Raw genomic sequence first — 17,398 nt, 5'->3', positions numbered from 1 at the left:
ATGGGCCAGTAGCCTAGAAGTTATGTGTTGCAGCACCTCTTTTGTAAGTTCCTGAGTCCTCTGTTCTTTAGTGGATCTGGCCCTGTTTGCATTTTGGGATTCCTTCCGGACCCATCTGAAGAAGACGTACACCTATGATAACTAAAAGCTATAGCAGGGCTGGTAGAAATAATGGTCCTGGTAGTCTGGGAGAAGCACAGGGAGCTTTGGTGGTATCTTTTACTGAACCAACATGGGAAAGATGCTAGACAAGTGTTCAGGTACAAAGGTGCCTTGTTTATGTGTCCTGAAGAAGGTGACTGGAAAAACAGAACTTTTTTTAAAAGCAGTACACTTCATCTGGCTTTGATGAATGGAGGACCACTTGGCACATAACTCTGTAGGTGTGATTTTACACATTTATGCACAGTGTAGATATATAATTGTGGTTGCCATAGACTTTCCCTCTGAGTACACTATACTATGGCTGTATAGATACTGGAGCATATATGTAATTATAGATCCGATAACTTTACTCACAATAAAACTATATGCAGCAGTTCTTCAGTGCTGTAAAAGACAGAGGAGGATTGAAAGTTTTATTTTGTTTTGTTTCTAGCAGGTTTATGTAACGGGTGATCCTCTTCCATTACAGAGAGAACTAGAATCCAAATGCTGCACAAGTGCCAAATGTGCAGCGGCTTCTTTCTGGCCGCTTAGCCATGAGGTGAAACAGGATTTAAGTCTGTGAGACAATGTTTGCTGCTTATTAACAGATAAATCAGTGCCAAAGTCAGTGTCTTGGTTATTAAATCCAGTTTTTAATCTTTGTATGCTGCTGAGATTTGCTACTGTCATTTGCATCTCAGGAAATTCTCGTGGGGAGCTAGTCGTGTATTTCCTTGGAATAAACATATTTCATATTGGTCACAAGTTACAATATAAAACATGCCCCTGGCACCTTGTTTTTCAGCTTTCTTGTTTCCAAGCGTGAATCCCTGGATGGTGGCACTGAGCGTGATCCTGGTGGTGTTGTTCAGTTTCATAATCCTGACCATATATCTCTTCAGAATAAAAGGTAAATACTGGAGAAATATAGTGTAGTTAGAAATTAATTTTATTATAACATAACAAAGAGTATAAGAATAAGATTTTCCTGCAGCAAACAAAGGCAGGCAGGTAGGCATGCTACCACACACCAAGCTTTCAGCACAGCAAAGTGCAATTGGGATGTGTTCTAGCAGAAATGTGTAGTTGACACAAGCCATTGCAGGTGAAGATGCAGCAGCACATATTTTATTGTATTCTGTTACATCTTCTACAACAAAATGTACTTTTCATAGTGATTTGTATTTGTCTTTACTTGTTTAGAGAAAAAGAATGCAGAAATCGGTAAGTCTCATTCCTCTTCTTCCATAAGGACAATACTTTGTACAAAGTGGGTTTCCATGAGAGTGATTGCTTTCTTTCATTTTCTGGGATGCTATTAAAATGTAATTAAAAATGACATGATTTAAGCTGAGAAAATTCATAGGAAAGGGTGACATGAAGAAATGACAGGCAATAAAAATATAGAGTTTTGAGGTGGAAAGGATCTCACAGTGCAGTTTCCCTTTTTCCCATCAGCCATTCGTTATAGTACTTACATACTAATGAAACACAGACACATAATACATAAGAACCAGAGAAAGCACAACCTCTTGCTCTTTACATTAAGGACATGAAACTATCCAAGTGTCAGCAGTTGTAGAATATGTGCACACAACTTTCCCAACCAACAACATCCTTTTCTTCCAGTTGTAAATTCCATGCATAAAAATTATAGTCCTTGAACTTCAGGGTGTCCAGATTCTGGGTAGCTGGGAGCCACAAACCTGGGGCTACACATGTAATTTCTCCCTTTCTTTTGGGAGGGGGAATATCTACCTGCCTTTTTTAGGAACTCTTTAGCCAGCAGCTGAGGAAGTAAGTCAGGATGTGCGCAGGGAGGCAGGAAGGGCGGGGTTGGCTCAATGGGAAGGCTGGTTTGCTGGGGGTGTGAGGAACCAGGGACCACAATAACACTTGGTCTCAGAGGACCAGAGAGCACCCAAACATCCCAAGCCTACCCGAACTCCTCACCTGCCACCTGGATTCTACCAAACCCGCCTGGAGCCATTCAAACCCCTTCATGCAGACCCTGTTTGCCCCGTGAACCCTCTGATCCCCAAGCTGAAGACCAAATTTGCTCCCCAATCCACTCTAGAGATGTCACTTCTCCTTTTACTCTCCCATATCCACCCAGAGGACCCTGCCTCCCTCCCCTTCTGCCTGGACCCTGCTTTTTGTTACCATCTTGTAGATCCCTCTGTGGACCTGCTTTCCCACATAGTCTCCCAGACCTCCCGCAGACCTTGCCTGCCCCCTCCCCACAATACCCCTCTAGATGCTGTCTGCTCCCTGGTGCCCACCCAAAGGCCCCCTGCCCCCGACCCCAAAAGTTCTTCCCACTAGTCTCCCCCACCCTGCACAACTGCTTTTCATCAGATAGACATTTTCACCTTGATCTTACTTGCCCCTAACCTCCCCACGTGTCTCTATGTACCATTAAGGGAGGGTGCAGCGGTCATTTTGGTAAAACATCAAGAATCTTCAGTCCTGGAAACAGGTATCTGCCTTTTGACACACAACTCTCATCTCACGTGGGTAGTTAAACACTACAGAATATTTTGTTTCATTCATTCAGTAAACCTGATGGGTTTGTTAATTTTCATAGTCCTGATCATATATCTCTTCAGAATAAAAGTTAAATGCCTGGGGAATGAATATAGTGTAGTTAGTAAGTAACTGTATTCTAATAAATCCAATATCAGAAGGATAAGATTGTACTACGGCCAAATAAAGGCTGGCAGGCAGGCACTCGAGCCACACACCAAGCCATGCCAGCACAGCAAAGTGCAATGGAGAACGGTGTGCTGCCATTCTTTATAGGACTTGCAGTAGCTTGCACAAGCCATTGCAAGTGAAGGTGCAGCAGCACAAGCCGGGTGAATTTACCCGTATGTATTCTGTTACATGTGCTGTAACAATATAGGCCTGTTAATAAGATTTCTATTTGTTTTTTTTTTTGTAGAGAACAGAAATGCCGAAATTGGTGAGTGTCATGACCCTTGTTCCAAAAGGTAGAAAAGAGCTTTGCTTGGTGGTTCTTAATATGTAATTAAAAGACTCTCACAATGATATGAAGATGTTCATCAATAAAAAGAGCTTTGGGGTGGAAAAGATCTCAATGCAGTTTCTCCTATGGCCATGAGTTATTTCAGTACTTCCATCCTCCTGCAATACTGACACAGAACATGCAAGTAAGGGAGAAAGCACAAGCTCTTGCTCTTCCGATACGGGCATGCACCTATCAAAGCATCATCAGTTGTACAATGTCTGGGGCCAGGTGTCATGTAATCAATCACCGTAATTAATCACAACCCTTTGTCCCAGCAATATATTTCACTTCTAGAAAGTATATTCGTATAACAGCAAGGCTGTCCAACTTGCAGGCAGCTGAGGGATGCAGATGCCGGGGTGGCAGAGTTGGAGGTGGCACACTGTGCTGGGAAGCTCGCCCCCTGCCCAAGCTCCCTTCCACCCGCTCAGCTGTTCAGCTCAGTGTCACTGCCCCCAGCTGCATGCAGAGCTCCCTCATTTTCCTGGCTGTCGTCTCCCCCATACTCCCCGTGCAGATGACACACACTGGAAACCCCCCTCATGAAACACTTCATGCACACAAGACCGATTCTGTGGTCCCTTAGCGTATCATGGTAATCGCCATGCTATTGCAATAATGCGCAGTAGAATTATTCCTCTACAAGCTAGTATCACCCGTGCGCCTGCGCTACTCTGCACTAGTGACAGTTTGGGCTTTGGTTTAGCTCCTGTTTGGACATTTACTAAAGTAAATGGGCAGTAACTACATGGCACTAATGAATGTGTAGACGCAGCCAGGGGGTGCAATATCAACTGTGAAAAGTAGACGTCATTCCACTTGAGATGTAAAGTTGATATTTTTATGGCCTTGAATGACTTTCCTGGCATGGCAGGGTCTCCCTGGATGTGGCACTTTTAGGGCACATATAGACATTCGGGGAGGTTAAGGGAGGCTAGAGCATGTTAAAGAACGGGCACCAGATCTAGCTGAGCTTGCCCATGTGCAGACCTTCCACTTACAGCCCTATTTCAGTCTATCTAAGTGCGAAGTGTACAGAGGTTCAGGAAGATTAGTTTGGTCTAAAAATGGCCAACCCCAGCTAACATTAGTGCACCTCTGAGGCAGTCGAGTCTAGATCGGGTCCCACAACACTGATCTAACTGGCCTGCTCTACGGTTCCCAGCAGAGTCACAGGGCTGGCAAAAGCAGCCCCAGGCCCCGGGCTGCGCTTTGGTTCCTCAACCTCTGGCACCAGGGTATTTTTAGCCCCTTGGGCCCTCACGCCAGCCCTAAATAGACAAACCCGCCTGTGCAGAAACCAACCCCCACTGAGCTGAGCAAATTCCCAGTCCCACCAGACACTTCTGATTGTGATTTTAAAGGTGTTCACTTGTGCCAGGAGCTAAGGAAGCAAGTCAGGATGAGCGGGGGTGGGGGGCTGGCTCAGTGCGGGGCAGGGGCTGGTTTCCTTGGGGTGTGAGGAAGAAGGGGCCAAAATCATCCTTGGTGTCAGAGAAGCAGAGAGCACCCAAACATCCCAAGCCTCCCCAAACTCTCCACCTGACCCTGATTCTTCCAAACCCTCCTGGAGCCATTCAAACCTCTTCCCGCAGACCCTGTTTGCCCTGTGAATCCTCTGATCCCCAAGCTGAAGACCAAATTTACTCCCCAATCCACTCTACAGAAGTCACTCCTCCTTTTAATCTCCCATATCTGCCCAGAGAACCCTGCCTCCCCCCCCCCCCCTTCTCCTGCCTGGACCGCGCTTTTTGTTACCATCTTGTATATCCCTCTGTGCACCTGCTTTCCCCCATAGTCTCCCAGACCTCCCGCAGACCTTGCCTGCCCCCTCCCCACAATACCCCTCTAGATGCTGTCTGCTCCCTGGTGCCCACCCAAAGGCCCCCTGCGCCCAACAGTTCTTCCCACTAGTCTCCCCCAGCCCCCTACAACTGGCTTTTCATCAGATAGACATTTTCACCTTGATCTTACCTGCCCCTAACCTCCCTACATGTGTATTTGTACGATTAAGGGAGGGTGGAGCGGTAGTTTTGGTAAAACATCAAGAATCTTCAGTCCTGGAAACAGGTATCTGCCTTTTGACACACAACTCTCATCTCACATGGGTAGTTAAACACTACAGAATATTTTGTTTCATTTATTCAGTAAACCTAATGGGTTTGTTAATTTTTTATAATCCTTCAGATATATTTTTTATATATCTCTTCAGAATAAAAGGTGTATGCCTGGGGAATGAATGTAGTGTAGTTAGTAAGTAACTGTATTCTAATAAATCCAATATCAGAAGGATAAGATTGTACTACGGCCAAATAAAGGCTGGCAGGCAGGCACTCGACCCCACACCAAGCCGCCAGCAGAGCAAAGTACAATGGCAACGTGTGCTGGCGGACTTGCATAGCTTGCACAAGCCATTGCAAGTGAAGGTGCAGCAGCACAAGCCTTATGTATTCTGTTACATGTGCTGTAACAAAATAGGCCTTTAATAATGATTTCTATTTGTTTTTATTTGTTTAGAGAACAAGAATGCCGAAATTGGTGAGTGTCATGACCCTTGTTCCAAAAGGTCGATTTTTTGTAAGAAGTTGTGTTCCCATAGGAGTGATTGTTAGATTCATTACTAGGGATGCTCTTAATATTTAATTAAGAAGGACACGACTAAAGCTGGGAAAATTTGTCAGGAAGGGTGATATGAAGATGTGACAAGGAATAGAAATAGGAGCTTTGGGGTGGAAGAGATGTCACGGTGCAGTTTCCCTTTTTCTCATCAGCCATTCTTTATGCTAGTTACATACTGATGAAACACAGACACATAATACATAAGAAACAGAGAAAGCACAACCTCGTGCTCTTCACATTCAGGACATGAAACTATGAAAGTGTCAGAAAACCTCACGCACATCTTCAATACACTGGAGAATTTCACCCGTAAGAATTCATTGCTTTATTTGCTGTAACAGATTATCTTGTTAGTAATCATGTATATTTGATTTTGTTTAGTGAAACAGAAATCCGAAATTGGTAAGTGCTATCTTTCTTCTTCCAAAAGGTAGGGTTTTTTCTTCTTGTAAAAGGAGGGATTTCCTCCTTGCTTAACATTCTTTTCCGGGTGGTTTTTCCAAGGTAGTTAAAAAAGTTGTAACTGAACCTGAGAAAATGCACAAGAAAGGATGGCATGAAGATGTGATAATCCATCAATAAAAAGAGCTTTGGGGTGGCAAAGATCTCACAGTGCAGTTTCTCCTATGGCCATGAGTCATTATTTTAGTACTTCCATCCTCCTGCAATACTGACACAGAACATGCAAGTCAGGGAGAAAGCACAAGCTCTTGCTCTTCCGATACGGGCATGCACCTATCAAAGCATCATCAGTTGTACAATGTCTGGGGCCAGGTGTCATGTAATCTATCACAGCCCTTTGTCCCAGCAATATATTTCACTTCTAGAAGTATGTTCGTATAACAGCAAGGCTGTCCAACTAGCGGGCAGCTGAGGGATGCAGATGCCAGGGTGGCAGAGTTGGAGGTGGCACACTGTGCTGGGAAGCTCGCCCCCTGCCCAAGCTCCCTTCCACCCGCTCAGCTGTTCAGCTCAGTGTCACTGCCCCCAGCTGCATGCAGAGCTCCCTCTTTTTCCTGGCTGTAGTCTCCCCCATACTCCCCGTGCAGATGACACACACTGGAAAGCCCCCCTCATGAAACACTTCGCACACAAGACCAGTTCTGTGGTCCCTTAGCATATCATGGTAATCGCCATGGTATTACAATAATGCACAGTAGAGTTATTGTATTGCATGCTAGCGTCACCTATAATGTGTGTGCCGGCGCTCCTCTGCACTAGTGACAGTTCTAAGCTTTGGTTTAGTTCCTGTTTTTCATGCCAGGAGCTAAGGAAGCAAGTCAGGATGAGCAGGGGGGAAGTGGGGTTGGCTCAGTGCGGGGGGCTGGTTTCCTTGGGGTGTGAGGAATAAGGGGCCAAAATCATCCTTGGTGTCAGAGAAGCAGAGAGCACCCAAACATCCCAAGACTCCCCAAACTCTCCACCTGACCCTGATTCTTCCAAACCCTCCTGGAGCCATTCAGACCTCTTCCCGCAGACCCTGTTTGCCCCGTGAACCCTCTGATCCCCAAGCTGAAGACCAAATTTACTCCCCAATCCACTCTACAGAAGTCACTCCTCCTTTTAATTTCTCATATCTGCCCAGAGGACCCTGCCCCCGCTCCCCCTTCTCCTGCCTGGACCACGCTTTTTGCTTGTAGATTTTTGTTACCATCCCACAGACCCTTGTATATCCCTCTGTGGACCTGCTGTCATCCCACCTTTATAGTCTCCCAGACCTCATTTTGGTAAAACATCTAGGATCTTCAGTACTGGAAACAGGTATCTGCCTTGACGTGGGTAGTTAAACACTACAGAATATTGTGTTTCATTAATTCAGTAAACCTGATACCTTTACTAAAGTAAATGGGCAGTAACGACATGGCACTAATGAATGTGTAGACGCAGCCAGGGAGTGCAGTATCAACAATTCATTGTATACATCATTCCACTTAAGACATAATGTTGAAAATGTTATGCCCTTGAATTACTTTCCTGGTATGCCCAAGCCTCCCTGGATGTGACACATTTAGGGTACATGCAGATATTCAGGGAGCTTAACAGAGGTCAGAACATGTTAAACAATTGCCACTCAATCTAACTTAAGTTTCTTACCCCCCTGGCACCAGGCTATTTTTTTTACCCCCTGGGCCCTCACACCACCCCTAAATGGTCAATCCCAACTGTGGAGAAGCCAATGCCTCCCAAACCCACCAAATCCCCGATCCCACCAGATGCTTCTCATTGCAGTTTTAAAGGTGTTCACTCATGCCCAGAGCTGAGGAAGTAAGTCAAGATATGGGGTGGGGTCAGTGCAACAGGAAGGCTGCTTTCCTGGGGGTGTGTGGAATCAGGGGCCAAAGTAACCCTTGGTCTTGGAGGGGCAGAGAGCTCTCAAACATCCCAAGCCTCCCCAAACACTCCAGCTGCCCCCCTGATCCTATCAAATCCTCCTGCCCCCCACAATCCCCTTTGTGCAGACCCTGCTTTCTTCCCCTATTCTTTGCTCCTCCTTTTAAGACCTATCTTGCTCCCCAGTTCACTCTATGGATCCCACTCTCCCATCTAATTTCCCATATCCACCCAAAGGACCATCCCCCTTCTCTTTATGCCCCTTATAATCCACTAACCTCGCTATCATATGGATATCCCTGTGGACCATGGTTTCATCCCCAGTCTCCCAGGCCTCCAGCACATCCTACCTCCCCCCCCACCCCCCACCCCCTCAACCCCTGTAGAGCATGCTTGCTCCCTGGAACTCACCCCTGAGCCTGCCTGTCCCCTGAACCCCATAATGATCCCCAGTAGTTTCCCCCCTGCCTAACTTGCTTTACATTGGGTGGCTATTTTTAACTTTATTTAACCTGTCCCTAACTTTCCCCTTGTGTATATGTACCATTAAGGGAGGATGGAGCTGTAATTCTGTTAAAACATCAAGAATGTTAAGTCCTGGAAGTAGGTGGGTTAATGCTAGTAGCCTGCTGCTGCCAATGCCATCACTTCTCCTGACTATCTAATCTTCCCAGTAATGTGCTGTTCACTACTGGGATGGGCAACGGATGCTGCTCCACTGCTCTGTTTTTGGTTGCAGAAGCACTGAGCTCTTCTAGACCTCGAGCAGGCATGGTTCTTTGAGTAGTTGAAGCCTCTTAAAGGCTCAGATCAAGTGCAGTGCCTGTTCTTCACCTGGCTGGGGAGAAACATGTATCTGTGTCCATGACAGCAGTTCTCCTAAAGCGCACCCGGGGAGAACTGCTCTTCTGGCGTGGTTCAGTACTGCTGAGGTGCAGTGGCTTTAAGTTCACTTTATGGAAATGATATTCTCCTCCCTAGCTTGCTTTGGGGGCCTCATAGCTAAGGTCAAGCCAAACTTGGGGGCATCTGAACCCCAAGCCTCTGGGCTTGGGCCTGAAAGTAAGATGCTTGCCAAAGGATTTGGAAACATCTGAAGCCCCAGGGGTGGGTGGAGGATGTTTGCCAGTAGTACAGCCACTTATGGTTCTGGTCTGACTCATGGATTTGGAATTTGTTTGGCTGTTTTGGCTTGGAATATGGATAAATTAAAAAAAAAAAAGATGTGGTATCTTTTATTAGACCAACTAGGTACTTGGAAAAAAGTTCTTAGCAAATTTTTGGGTGCAGTCACCTCTCTTCAGGCATAGGGTGTCTCTGCTTTTCTCTTCTGTACAGTTTGCCCAGAGAGAACACCAGAGAGTCCCTATGCCTGAAGAAGGGTGACTGCACCTGAAAGCTTGCTGAGAACTTTTTTTCCAACTACTCAGTTGATCTAATAAAATATATCACATCTACTCAAAGAACCTTGCCTGCCCATGCCCTTTGACTAAATGGCTACAACCAAAAACCCTCAAGACCTTGAGCGTACTCAAGAATCTAAACTCTTCACTTCTTGGCCTTTTAGCAAGATCAGTGTAGGGGGCATCCGAATGCCAAGACCTCTGGTCTACAAGTAGGATTCCTGCCAATGGATTTTGGAGTATCTGAAGTCCTGGCCTCAAGACAGTGGGGTGGAGGGTGGTTGCTGGTAGTAGTGCCACATGACTTTTGAACAGTTGAGTCAGAAACTGCAGCACAAATAATTTCCAAAAAAAACCCCCCAAACAAACCTAAAAAAAAAAAAAAGAATCTCAACTCTTTAGACTCTAGGCAGTACAGGTTTCTATCTGACCTACTAGTATTTGAGGCATGTCAGGTGTTTGGAGACAAGTGGGTACTAGATCCCAGCCTGAAACCACTAGAGGGATCTATGAATCATTAAAACTTCTCTCTGCACAGCTAGATGGTAAAGTACAATGCCATCCCCTGACACAACTCCTACTTGGAGCTTGCCCCTTCTACCCTGGAGCTCTTGAGCTGAGGGCTCCTCCACCTTAGGCTGTCATACAAGTCACACTAACCATGGACTATTCAGCAACCTGTCACCCGCTTTTATTTTATGGCATCAAAGCTCTTATAAATTTCACAAGTTTGAAAGGCAGGGCCCATGCACACAAACTTGGTTAACCTGGTCTCTTGAAATGAAACTGTTAAAAAGCAGATAAAACCAAATTAGCACAGTCAAAGCAAACACGAAAGAGTTCCCACTTCTCTTGGCCAGTTAGAACAGCAATTCAAATAAACACAAAAGAGTTCCCACTTCTCTGAAGGGCCATGAAATATCACTGTTAATTTCTTGACTGTAATTCTGTGTATAGGTCCTGGGAGATGATAAAATATTATCAAAAGTATATCTTGGCAAAGGGTATAATTCATCAGGTGAACTAGTTACCACAGAAAGGGACACCAAGGAGCATTTGTGCTTCCTGTAAATGGAAAGGAAGGTCTTCATGTGAGTTTGTTAGCAGTGCTTCCTCTTTGTTTCGAGTTGTTTGTAAATTCTCGCATCTTGCAGATTAGTTTATCCTAAAACAGGAAATCAGTGGAGATACATCAGTTAGATTCATAGTACAGTCTTGTTACAAATGTCCCTGAAATCCTCCTTCTCTGAAGGCAGCAGAAACAAGGTTGCTTGCTCAGAAATCCCTGCATTTGACCCTACAAAGACCCTCCCATGGGCTAGAAAAAGAACCAGCGTCTCATTAGTTCCTCTGTAGCCTGGATAAATGGGCTCTGTAATACTTTGCACAGAAGGAAGGTTGGGATTGCTAATCTTCTGTATGAGAAGCAGTTAATTTATGTATTTTTTTTCAATCCAGGAGACCTTCAACAAGAACTTGGTGAGTTTTTGTCTGTGTACAATATAACCTTTTCCATGGTATGAAATGTATCCTTCTAGCTGTAGGATTCATTTTCTCCATACTGAAAACGACCTGTTGGAAGATAAAACTGGAAGTAGCACGAAGATGCCCTTGGCTAGGACTGTTTTGTTCAGAGCTCCCAGACACTTCTTTCTGGGCTGTGCGATGTGCGTGTCCCACGGCCTTACAGCAGTTGTAGTGGTTCACAGAGTGAAACGTGAACACTAAGGTAACTGGAGCTACATGGGTTAATTAGTTGGAAGATTAGGAACAAGGGTGTAAGATAGGCATCATAAGATGGTTGGGAATCATTGGAGGGACTTAAATATGTGCTTCATGTACAAGGTGCCCTAAAGCATGGAGAAAATAGGCAGCTGTTTTCTGTACCATTCAAAATCTTCTCAGTTCAGAGAGAATGACTACCAGTAATCCAGCCTAGATGGCAATAATGGAGTATCTCTGGAGCCAGGCCCTCTCCCAGGAAATGGTACAGCAGCTCCAAGTCCGTGGTGTCTTTGGATACTGAGGCTCCCTGGTCACTGCAACTTAGCAAGTGGTCAAACAACATCTAGACATTTGATATCACCCTGTCGGCTGAGGGATTTAATAGATTTATGGATTTCATGACATGAAAGGTCAGTGTCCCACCTAGTCCTTCCACATGTTGCCTCATTTATGTCCAGCATCACTCTGGTCTTTTCTGGCATTTCCTTGAGCCAGATGCTCCTCATCCAAGACTTGTTTTACAGCTGCATTTGCTCAGATAAGTTCTCACCACTATTTCTCTTTGTTCCAGAGTGGAGAAGAGCTGTGGCCTGTCCAGGTAATGAAAGCTCATATTGAATTAATGGTCAATGCCCTCCTTCCCTGTGATTTCAGTTCCCTTCTTTCTTTCTGGTCAAATTTTTAGGCCTCCCTAACATTTTGTGGCAGGAAGTGCTTTTTACTTAGGTCAAAGGATTCAAAACCTCCTATGGCCACATTTTTTGGAGGAACCTAGCAGTCCCCACTGCACACACAGCAATTTCTATTTCCCCTTGTGAGTGTAAATGGCAGGTTTTGAATCACTTGCGTGCCAAAAAGGTTCCTTTTGCATAGATGACATTGTATTTCCCCTGGCAGCCTGGACAGGTACATGTCCACGTTTAGTCTAAGCATGTGAAGCAAGCTACGTATTGGCTACAGAGGTACACTGCTACATATACGTGTCCCTTCTGGGTGTGTACTGGTGTTAAAAGTTTGAAAATGTAGGTGGTCAGGAATGTGCAACTAGCAAGTGTTAAACTGCACAAGAGGTGGTGGCGTTTTTGTATTTTAGCTCCAGCATTTGAGTACTTAGGACAGTTGTTCAGGAAACTGGAAATCTGGGTTCTCCGGTGCTCTTTGCCCCAACAGGATTTGAACCTCTTTTCATAGCACAGGTCTTGCATTACCCCACATTGTTGTGGTCACTCCTTCTGAAACTGGCCTCTGAACAGTCAAAAGAGATAGAGATGTGGGGCCAGTAGGGAGAGAGCAAGCGAGCTGTGTCTGGCTCAGTGAGGTGGCTGCAGCTGCCCAGGAAGGGATAGGGCCCTGTGTTCTAGCCTAGACCCTTGTCCCTAATGAGTCTAAAATATCTCTGCTACGTGGCTCTCCAGGAGATGGGTACATGGTAAGAATACATTAAATCACTCACACATTGAAAATCTCCTCTGTTTTTGGCTTTTGCAAAGACTTACTTAGAACAAGCATCTATCCTGTCTTTCACAGCCTGGGTGGTGCAAGGTAGAGGTTGGTCAAAAAGGGTAATAGGAACCCGACAGAGAGGCCTGTAGGTCAGTAATGATACGGACACAATTTAATGGGAGACTTTTGTTTGGTCTTAGATTCATACATGCCTAAGTCACTTGGATAGTTCTGAACATTGTACCCAGAGCCAATAATGTCTTGTCCCTGCTATTTAAGCATGGTGACCACCTTTCCTCACACTGGTGCCCTTGTCTCCGCAGGAAAACACTTGTCAGAGCCGGAAACTGTGACGAGGAAATTTCAAATCCCCTCCTTTGTGACAGTTCCCCCAGAAGGTTTATATTATATTACCCTGAAGTACAAGGAAACACTCTTCTTCTGCCTCCTGCCACCATTACTCCATAGGCCTGGCTCTTCTCACATTTAACTAAAGGCAGGCTTTTCCATTATATGAAAGGCAGCAGAAGCAGGTCTTCATTAGTAGTCTTGTTATGCTGCTAAAGAGTGTTTGTAGGGAAAGTTGTCTTTACTATCAACACCTATGTCAGCAGCAGTGCTCTGAGAAATGTCAAAGACTGCTAAGTGTGTGGTCCTCTGGTAGAGAAGCCATCACAGTGTCTGTGTCTTGGCTATTAATTCTGGCACGCTGATATTTTATATCTATTTTGACCTGGTGTGATATTGTATGCAATGTATTCTGTTTATATCTCTTCTAATAAGTTCTCATGTATTCTGTTTATACATCTCTTCTAATGAGTGTCTCATGTCTGATTCTGGGGTTGTTTCAGGTTTGGCACAAGGGAAGTGGTGCTGCTCCTACCCTGGGGGTCTTCTGTCAAAAAATGTATGGCAAATGTTGATACGCTCAGGTCCCTTCTGACCCTACCAACTATGACACTGTGAAGGGAGTGGAGTTGGCCAGGGTGGCTGAGTGGAGGAGTTACATGAGCACCTGTTTTTATATTCATATACCAAGACAGCTTTCTCTAAACTACTACTTTTTGGTTCCCACACCCCATATCTATCTCTACTTCCTTCCCTTGTCTTCTCTGTGCTGTCTCCTTCCTACCCAGTACTGCTCTCTCTTCCTCTTTGTGATCTCTTCCTTTGTGTGTCCATTCACTCTCCTCCACTTTCCTTCCTTTCCTCCTGCTTTTTCTTCCTCAAAGTCTGCTTGTCATCACAATGAGTGGTGATGAGGGAGAGCAAGCAGTCATCAGCCTAACAGTCATCAGCCCTGTCTGTGCGGGGATGTGACTCTCCTTTTATTTCCATTGATCCCTGCTGGGGACACAGCAGTTCTTGGAGCAGTCACTGACGTGTAGGGACTATTTGAGGACTACTCCTATAGATCATACTTGCTGGAAGAGCAGGCGAGCTGCTATAATTTCAGTAGTTCCTAGTGTTGTTTTCCTTTTCCATCCAGCCCTCATGGCATACTCTTTCATCTTTCCTCATTTATTAGAGGAAGGGCACTTGATGCCCTAAAGTTTGTGCAACAGCTCTTCCAACTATATAGTAGGAAAAATAAATATGCCACAAAACATCCTTGCCTCCTGGACATTTCTTGGACCTTTGCAGCTACAACAATACTCCAACTCTCTTTATTAAGACACCAAGTACACCTCCTGACTTTTAAGACAATTACCTTATATTTATATAAGTCACTTATGGCTTCCTCACTTCCACTTCCCCACACATTATCTCTCCATTTTCACCTTAAACCCTTCCTATTTGTGTATATATTTTGCTCCCTCCCATCTGCTATGTCTTAGGCTGTTCCTTTTGGGTAAGCTCTGGAAACTTGGGAAATTGGACCTGTGCTTGAAATCTGGGACATAACGAATCTTTGTGCCATGAGGACTTACCTCGTCCAAATGTTAATTTCTTTGGCTGTGACTTGCTGGAGTGAAAATGTCTCTCAGGGAAAGTGTACCCCAGAGTCTGAGCACGGGGAAGGTTTCACAGAGTGGGATTGAAGACAGGCAGTGGATAGTGCAGGGGGAGATGAGCTGTATCCATGCTCTCCCCTTCACACCCTCTGCTGGGCTCTCCTCAGCCCCAGGGTCTCTCCTCCCTGCCTGTGACCGGCAGGTGCAGGAGGGGAACGATGCCGTGTCCCAGCCCTGGCCCAGCCGGGGTGTTTCTGTCCCTGGCCCGTCTCTTCCTGCCGGGGGGAATCGGCCCTGCCCTTTGCTGAGGTCTCCGGGCTCCTTCCTGCTCGGGTCAATCCCGGATTCACCTCCAGCTGCAGCCAAAGCTGCCCCTGCCTCGATCACCCCCTGTCCTCGGGCTGAGCTCTGCTCCTCACGCTCCTGTATCTCCTTTCCCCGCAGAGGAGGTGACTCTGGATCCAGACACGGCTCATCCCTACCTCGTCCTGTCTGAGGATGGGAAGAGTGTGAGACGGACATACACATGGCAGGATGTGCCTGACAATCCTGAGAGATTTGACACTGAGCGCTGTGTGCTGGGCCGTGAGGGATTCACCTCAGGCAGACACTGGTGGGAGGTGGAGGTGGGGGAGGGGAGGTGGTGGGCCGTGGGGGTGGCCAGAGAGTCTGTGAGGAGGAAGGGAGGGATCAGATTTAGCCCCGAGGAGGGGGTCTGGGGTGTGCAGCGCTGGGGGGGTCAGTACGAGGCTCTCACTGCCCCTGATCCCACCCCCCTGTCCCTGCACCGGGAGCCCAGCAGGGTCGGGGTCTGTCTGGACTGCACATTGGGGCGGGTGTCATTTCTCGATGCTGACACCGGGGCCCCGATCTTTGCCTTCCCACCGGCCTCGTTCACAGGGGGCAGGATCCGGCCCTGGTTCCTGGTGTGGTATGGTGAAATCAGCTCAGACGGCTGCCAGTGAGAGGGAAAGGAAACATACAAGACAGGACCTGTTAGTTGTCCCCTCTGGCCTCAGTCGTGCTCATGTCTGTGACCCTGGAGGACTCCTCTCCCTGCAGACGATCAGCTGTGCCGTGTCCGTGACCCTGGACGCGCAGGTTGGGTTTCTTCATCCCCCGACCACGGAGAGCAGGACGTGGCTGAGCTGGACGGTCCGTCTCTGGCCCGTGGGTCATTTCCTGCATGACCGAGGGGCCCTCGGGGGCCTGTGGGGTCCGGCACTGATGGGTGCAGCTGCGGGGGTCGGGTGAGGGGCGGCGAAGAGGAGGCTCCAAAACCCGGGGCCGGTTGTGTTGGGAAATGCAGTTGTACCTGGCCCTGGTGTTCATTGCAGCGCTCCTTGCTCAGAGCCTGCGCTCCTGAGAAGTGGAGCTGCTGCCGCTGCTTAAAAAGTGACTTGTGCAAATTTTGGCCCTTTTCCCTCATTGTAATTATTGAAAAATCACTCCCAAGTGATTAATTGGACTCACTGATTGCAGTCAATAAAGGTGTTGCTAATAAATATCAAAGTATCTTTTGCTTGGTGATTGATTTATTTATTTCACATCTTATTTCCGTGTCATAAATGTTGTGGAGCCAGCAGGTTTCGTTAAGACATTTGATTCCTCATTAACAAAACCGATCGCCTTCCCTGGCAAGTTCCCATGTCAGTCTGGTGGGACTGTAGCATCACTTCTTGTGTTGCCCATGAGCCAGACACACACAAACCTTTTCTATGGTTGTGGCCAAATCCCACTGCATCAGTCATCAGTTTGCCCTTCCTAGTCATTTAAAAACCCAAGTTCACATGTTGGAAAATCAAGAAAATGTGAAGTAAAGCTCCTGCTAACACTCCTTACAGTGGCTATGATAGTAAGAAATATCAGTGGCATGTCTGCTCAGAGTTACTGATGAATAAACTGTGAGGGAAAAAACTTATCTAAAGAATTAAATTGTCCGTATGCAGAGTTAAAGTGACCCATGCAGTAAGAGATGTCATTGTCACCAATCCCTTGATTCAGGGATGATCTCTGCCATGACTCAGTGATGGGTCTTGAGGTGAGTTAAGAGTCCAATCCTTGAGCCATCTGCAGCAGTTACAGGTCTTTCCTCAGGGGAAAGTAGGCTGTGGGCAGTGATTCCTGCTGCTTGTCTTTCTCTGTCCTCTTGTCTGCTTTGAGGGCAGTATGCTTCACCTTGCAATGGACGGCCATTGGTTGAACCTGCGTCATCACTGCAGACAGCTGGTGGCCAGCACTTTCTAGCTCTTCAAGTCAGCATCCATTTTCTACATGTATGCCTTCAATATGCCCTTGCAGCATTTCCTCTGGCCACTGTGAGAGCTCAGGCCAAGCCTAGACTGGGAGCTGAGCAGGTGTTTTGGGAGTCAAGAGTCAGGCATCCCCTCACAATGTCTGGTCTAGTGAAGTTGGTGCTTGAGGATCACTGACTCCATGCTGGTAACATTGGCTTCAGCCAGGATGCTGGCGTTTGTGTGACAATCTTCCCATTTCATGTGGAGTGGAGGATCTTCCTAGGACATAGGTAGTGATCCCTGTACAGGCTGTTGAGATGACCATGGTAGGTCATCCACAGTTCACACTTGTAGTGGAGAGTGGGGATGATCCCTGCATTGTAGATCTGGATCGTGGTGTCTTTCCAGAGACCTTGATGAATAAAGACATGAAGCAATTTCCCAAATGAGGCACCTGCGCACTGGATCCTACACTGGTATGTGTGTCGGTAGCAAGAGGTGGATCAG

General features: G+C 46.5%; 1 protein-coding gene across 1 annotated transcript; it reads left to right on the top strand.

Annotated features, from left to right (window-relative positions):
• The first annotated feature begins 453 nt into the window (after window positions 1–453).
• On the top strand, window positions 454–15,619 carry LOC149852608 (butyrophilin subfamily 1 member A1-like). The gene is made up of 7 exons (XM_090028392.1): window positions 454–1,057; window positions 1,351–1,371; window positions 5,696–5,716; window positions 6,179–6,199; window positions 10,990–11,010; window positions 11,828–11,854; window positions 15,099–15,619. The coding sequence occupies exons 1-7, from the start codon at window positions 928–930 to the stop codon at window positions 15,617–15,619; spliced, it is 762 nt and encodes a 253-aa protein (XP_089884518.1). The 5' UTR covers window positions 454–927.
• Window positions 15,620–17,398: the final 1,779 nt, after the last annotated feature.

Source organism: Crocodylus siamensis, chromosome 15 (assembly GCF_052110815.1).
Source record: "Crocodylus siamensis isolate JL-2025a chromosome 15, ASM5211081v1, whole genome shotgun sequence".
Taxonomy (NCBI): domain Eukaryota; kingdom Metazoa; phylum Chordata; order Crocodylia; family Crocodylidae; genus Crocodylus; species Crocodylus siamensis.
The sequence above is the reverse complement of the archived record's forward strand: the minus strand, read 5'-3'. Positions and strand labels throughout refer to the sequence as shown.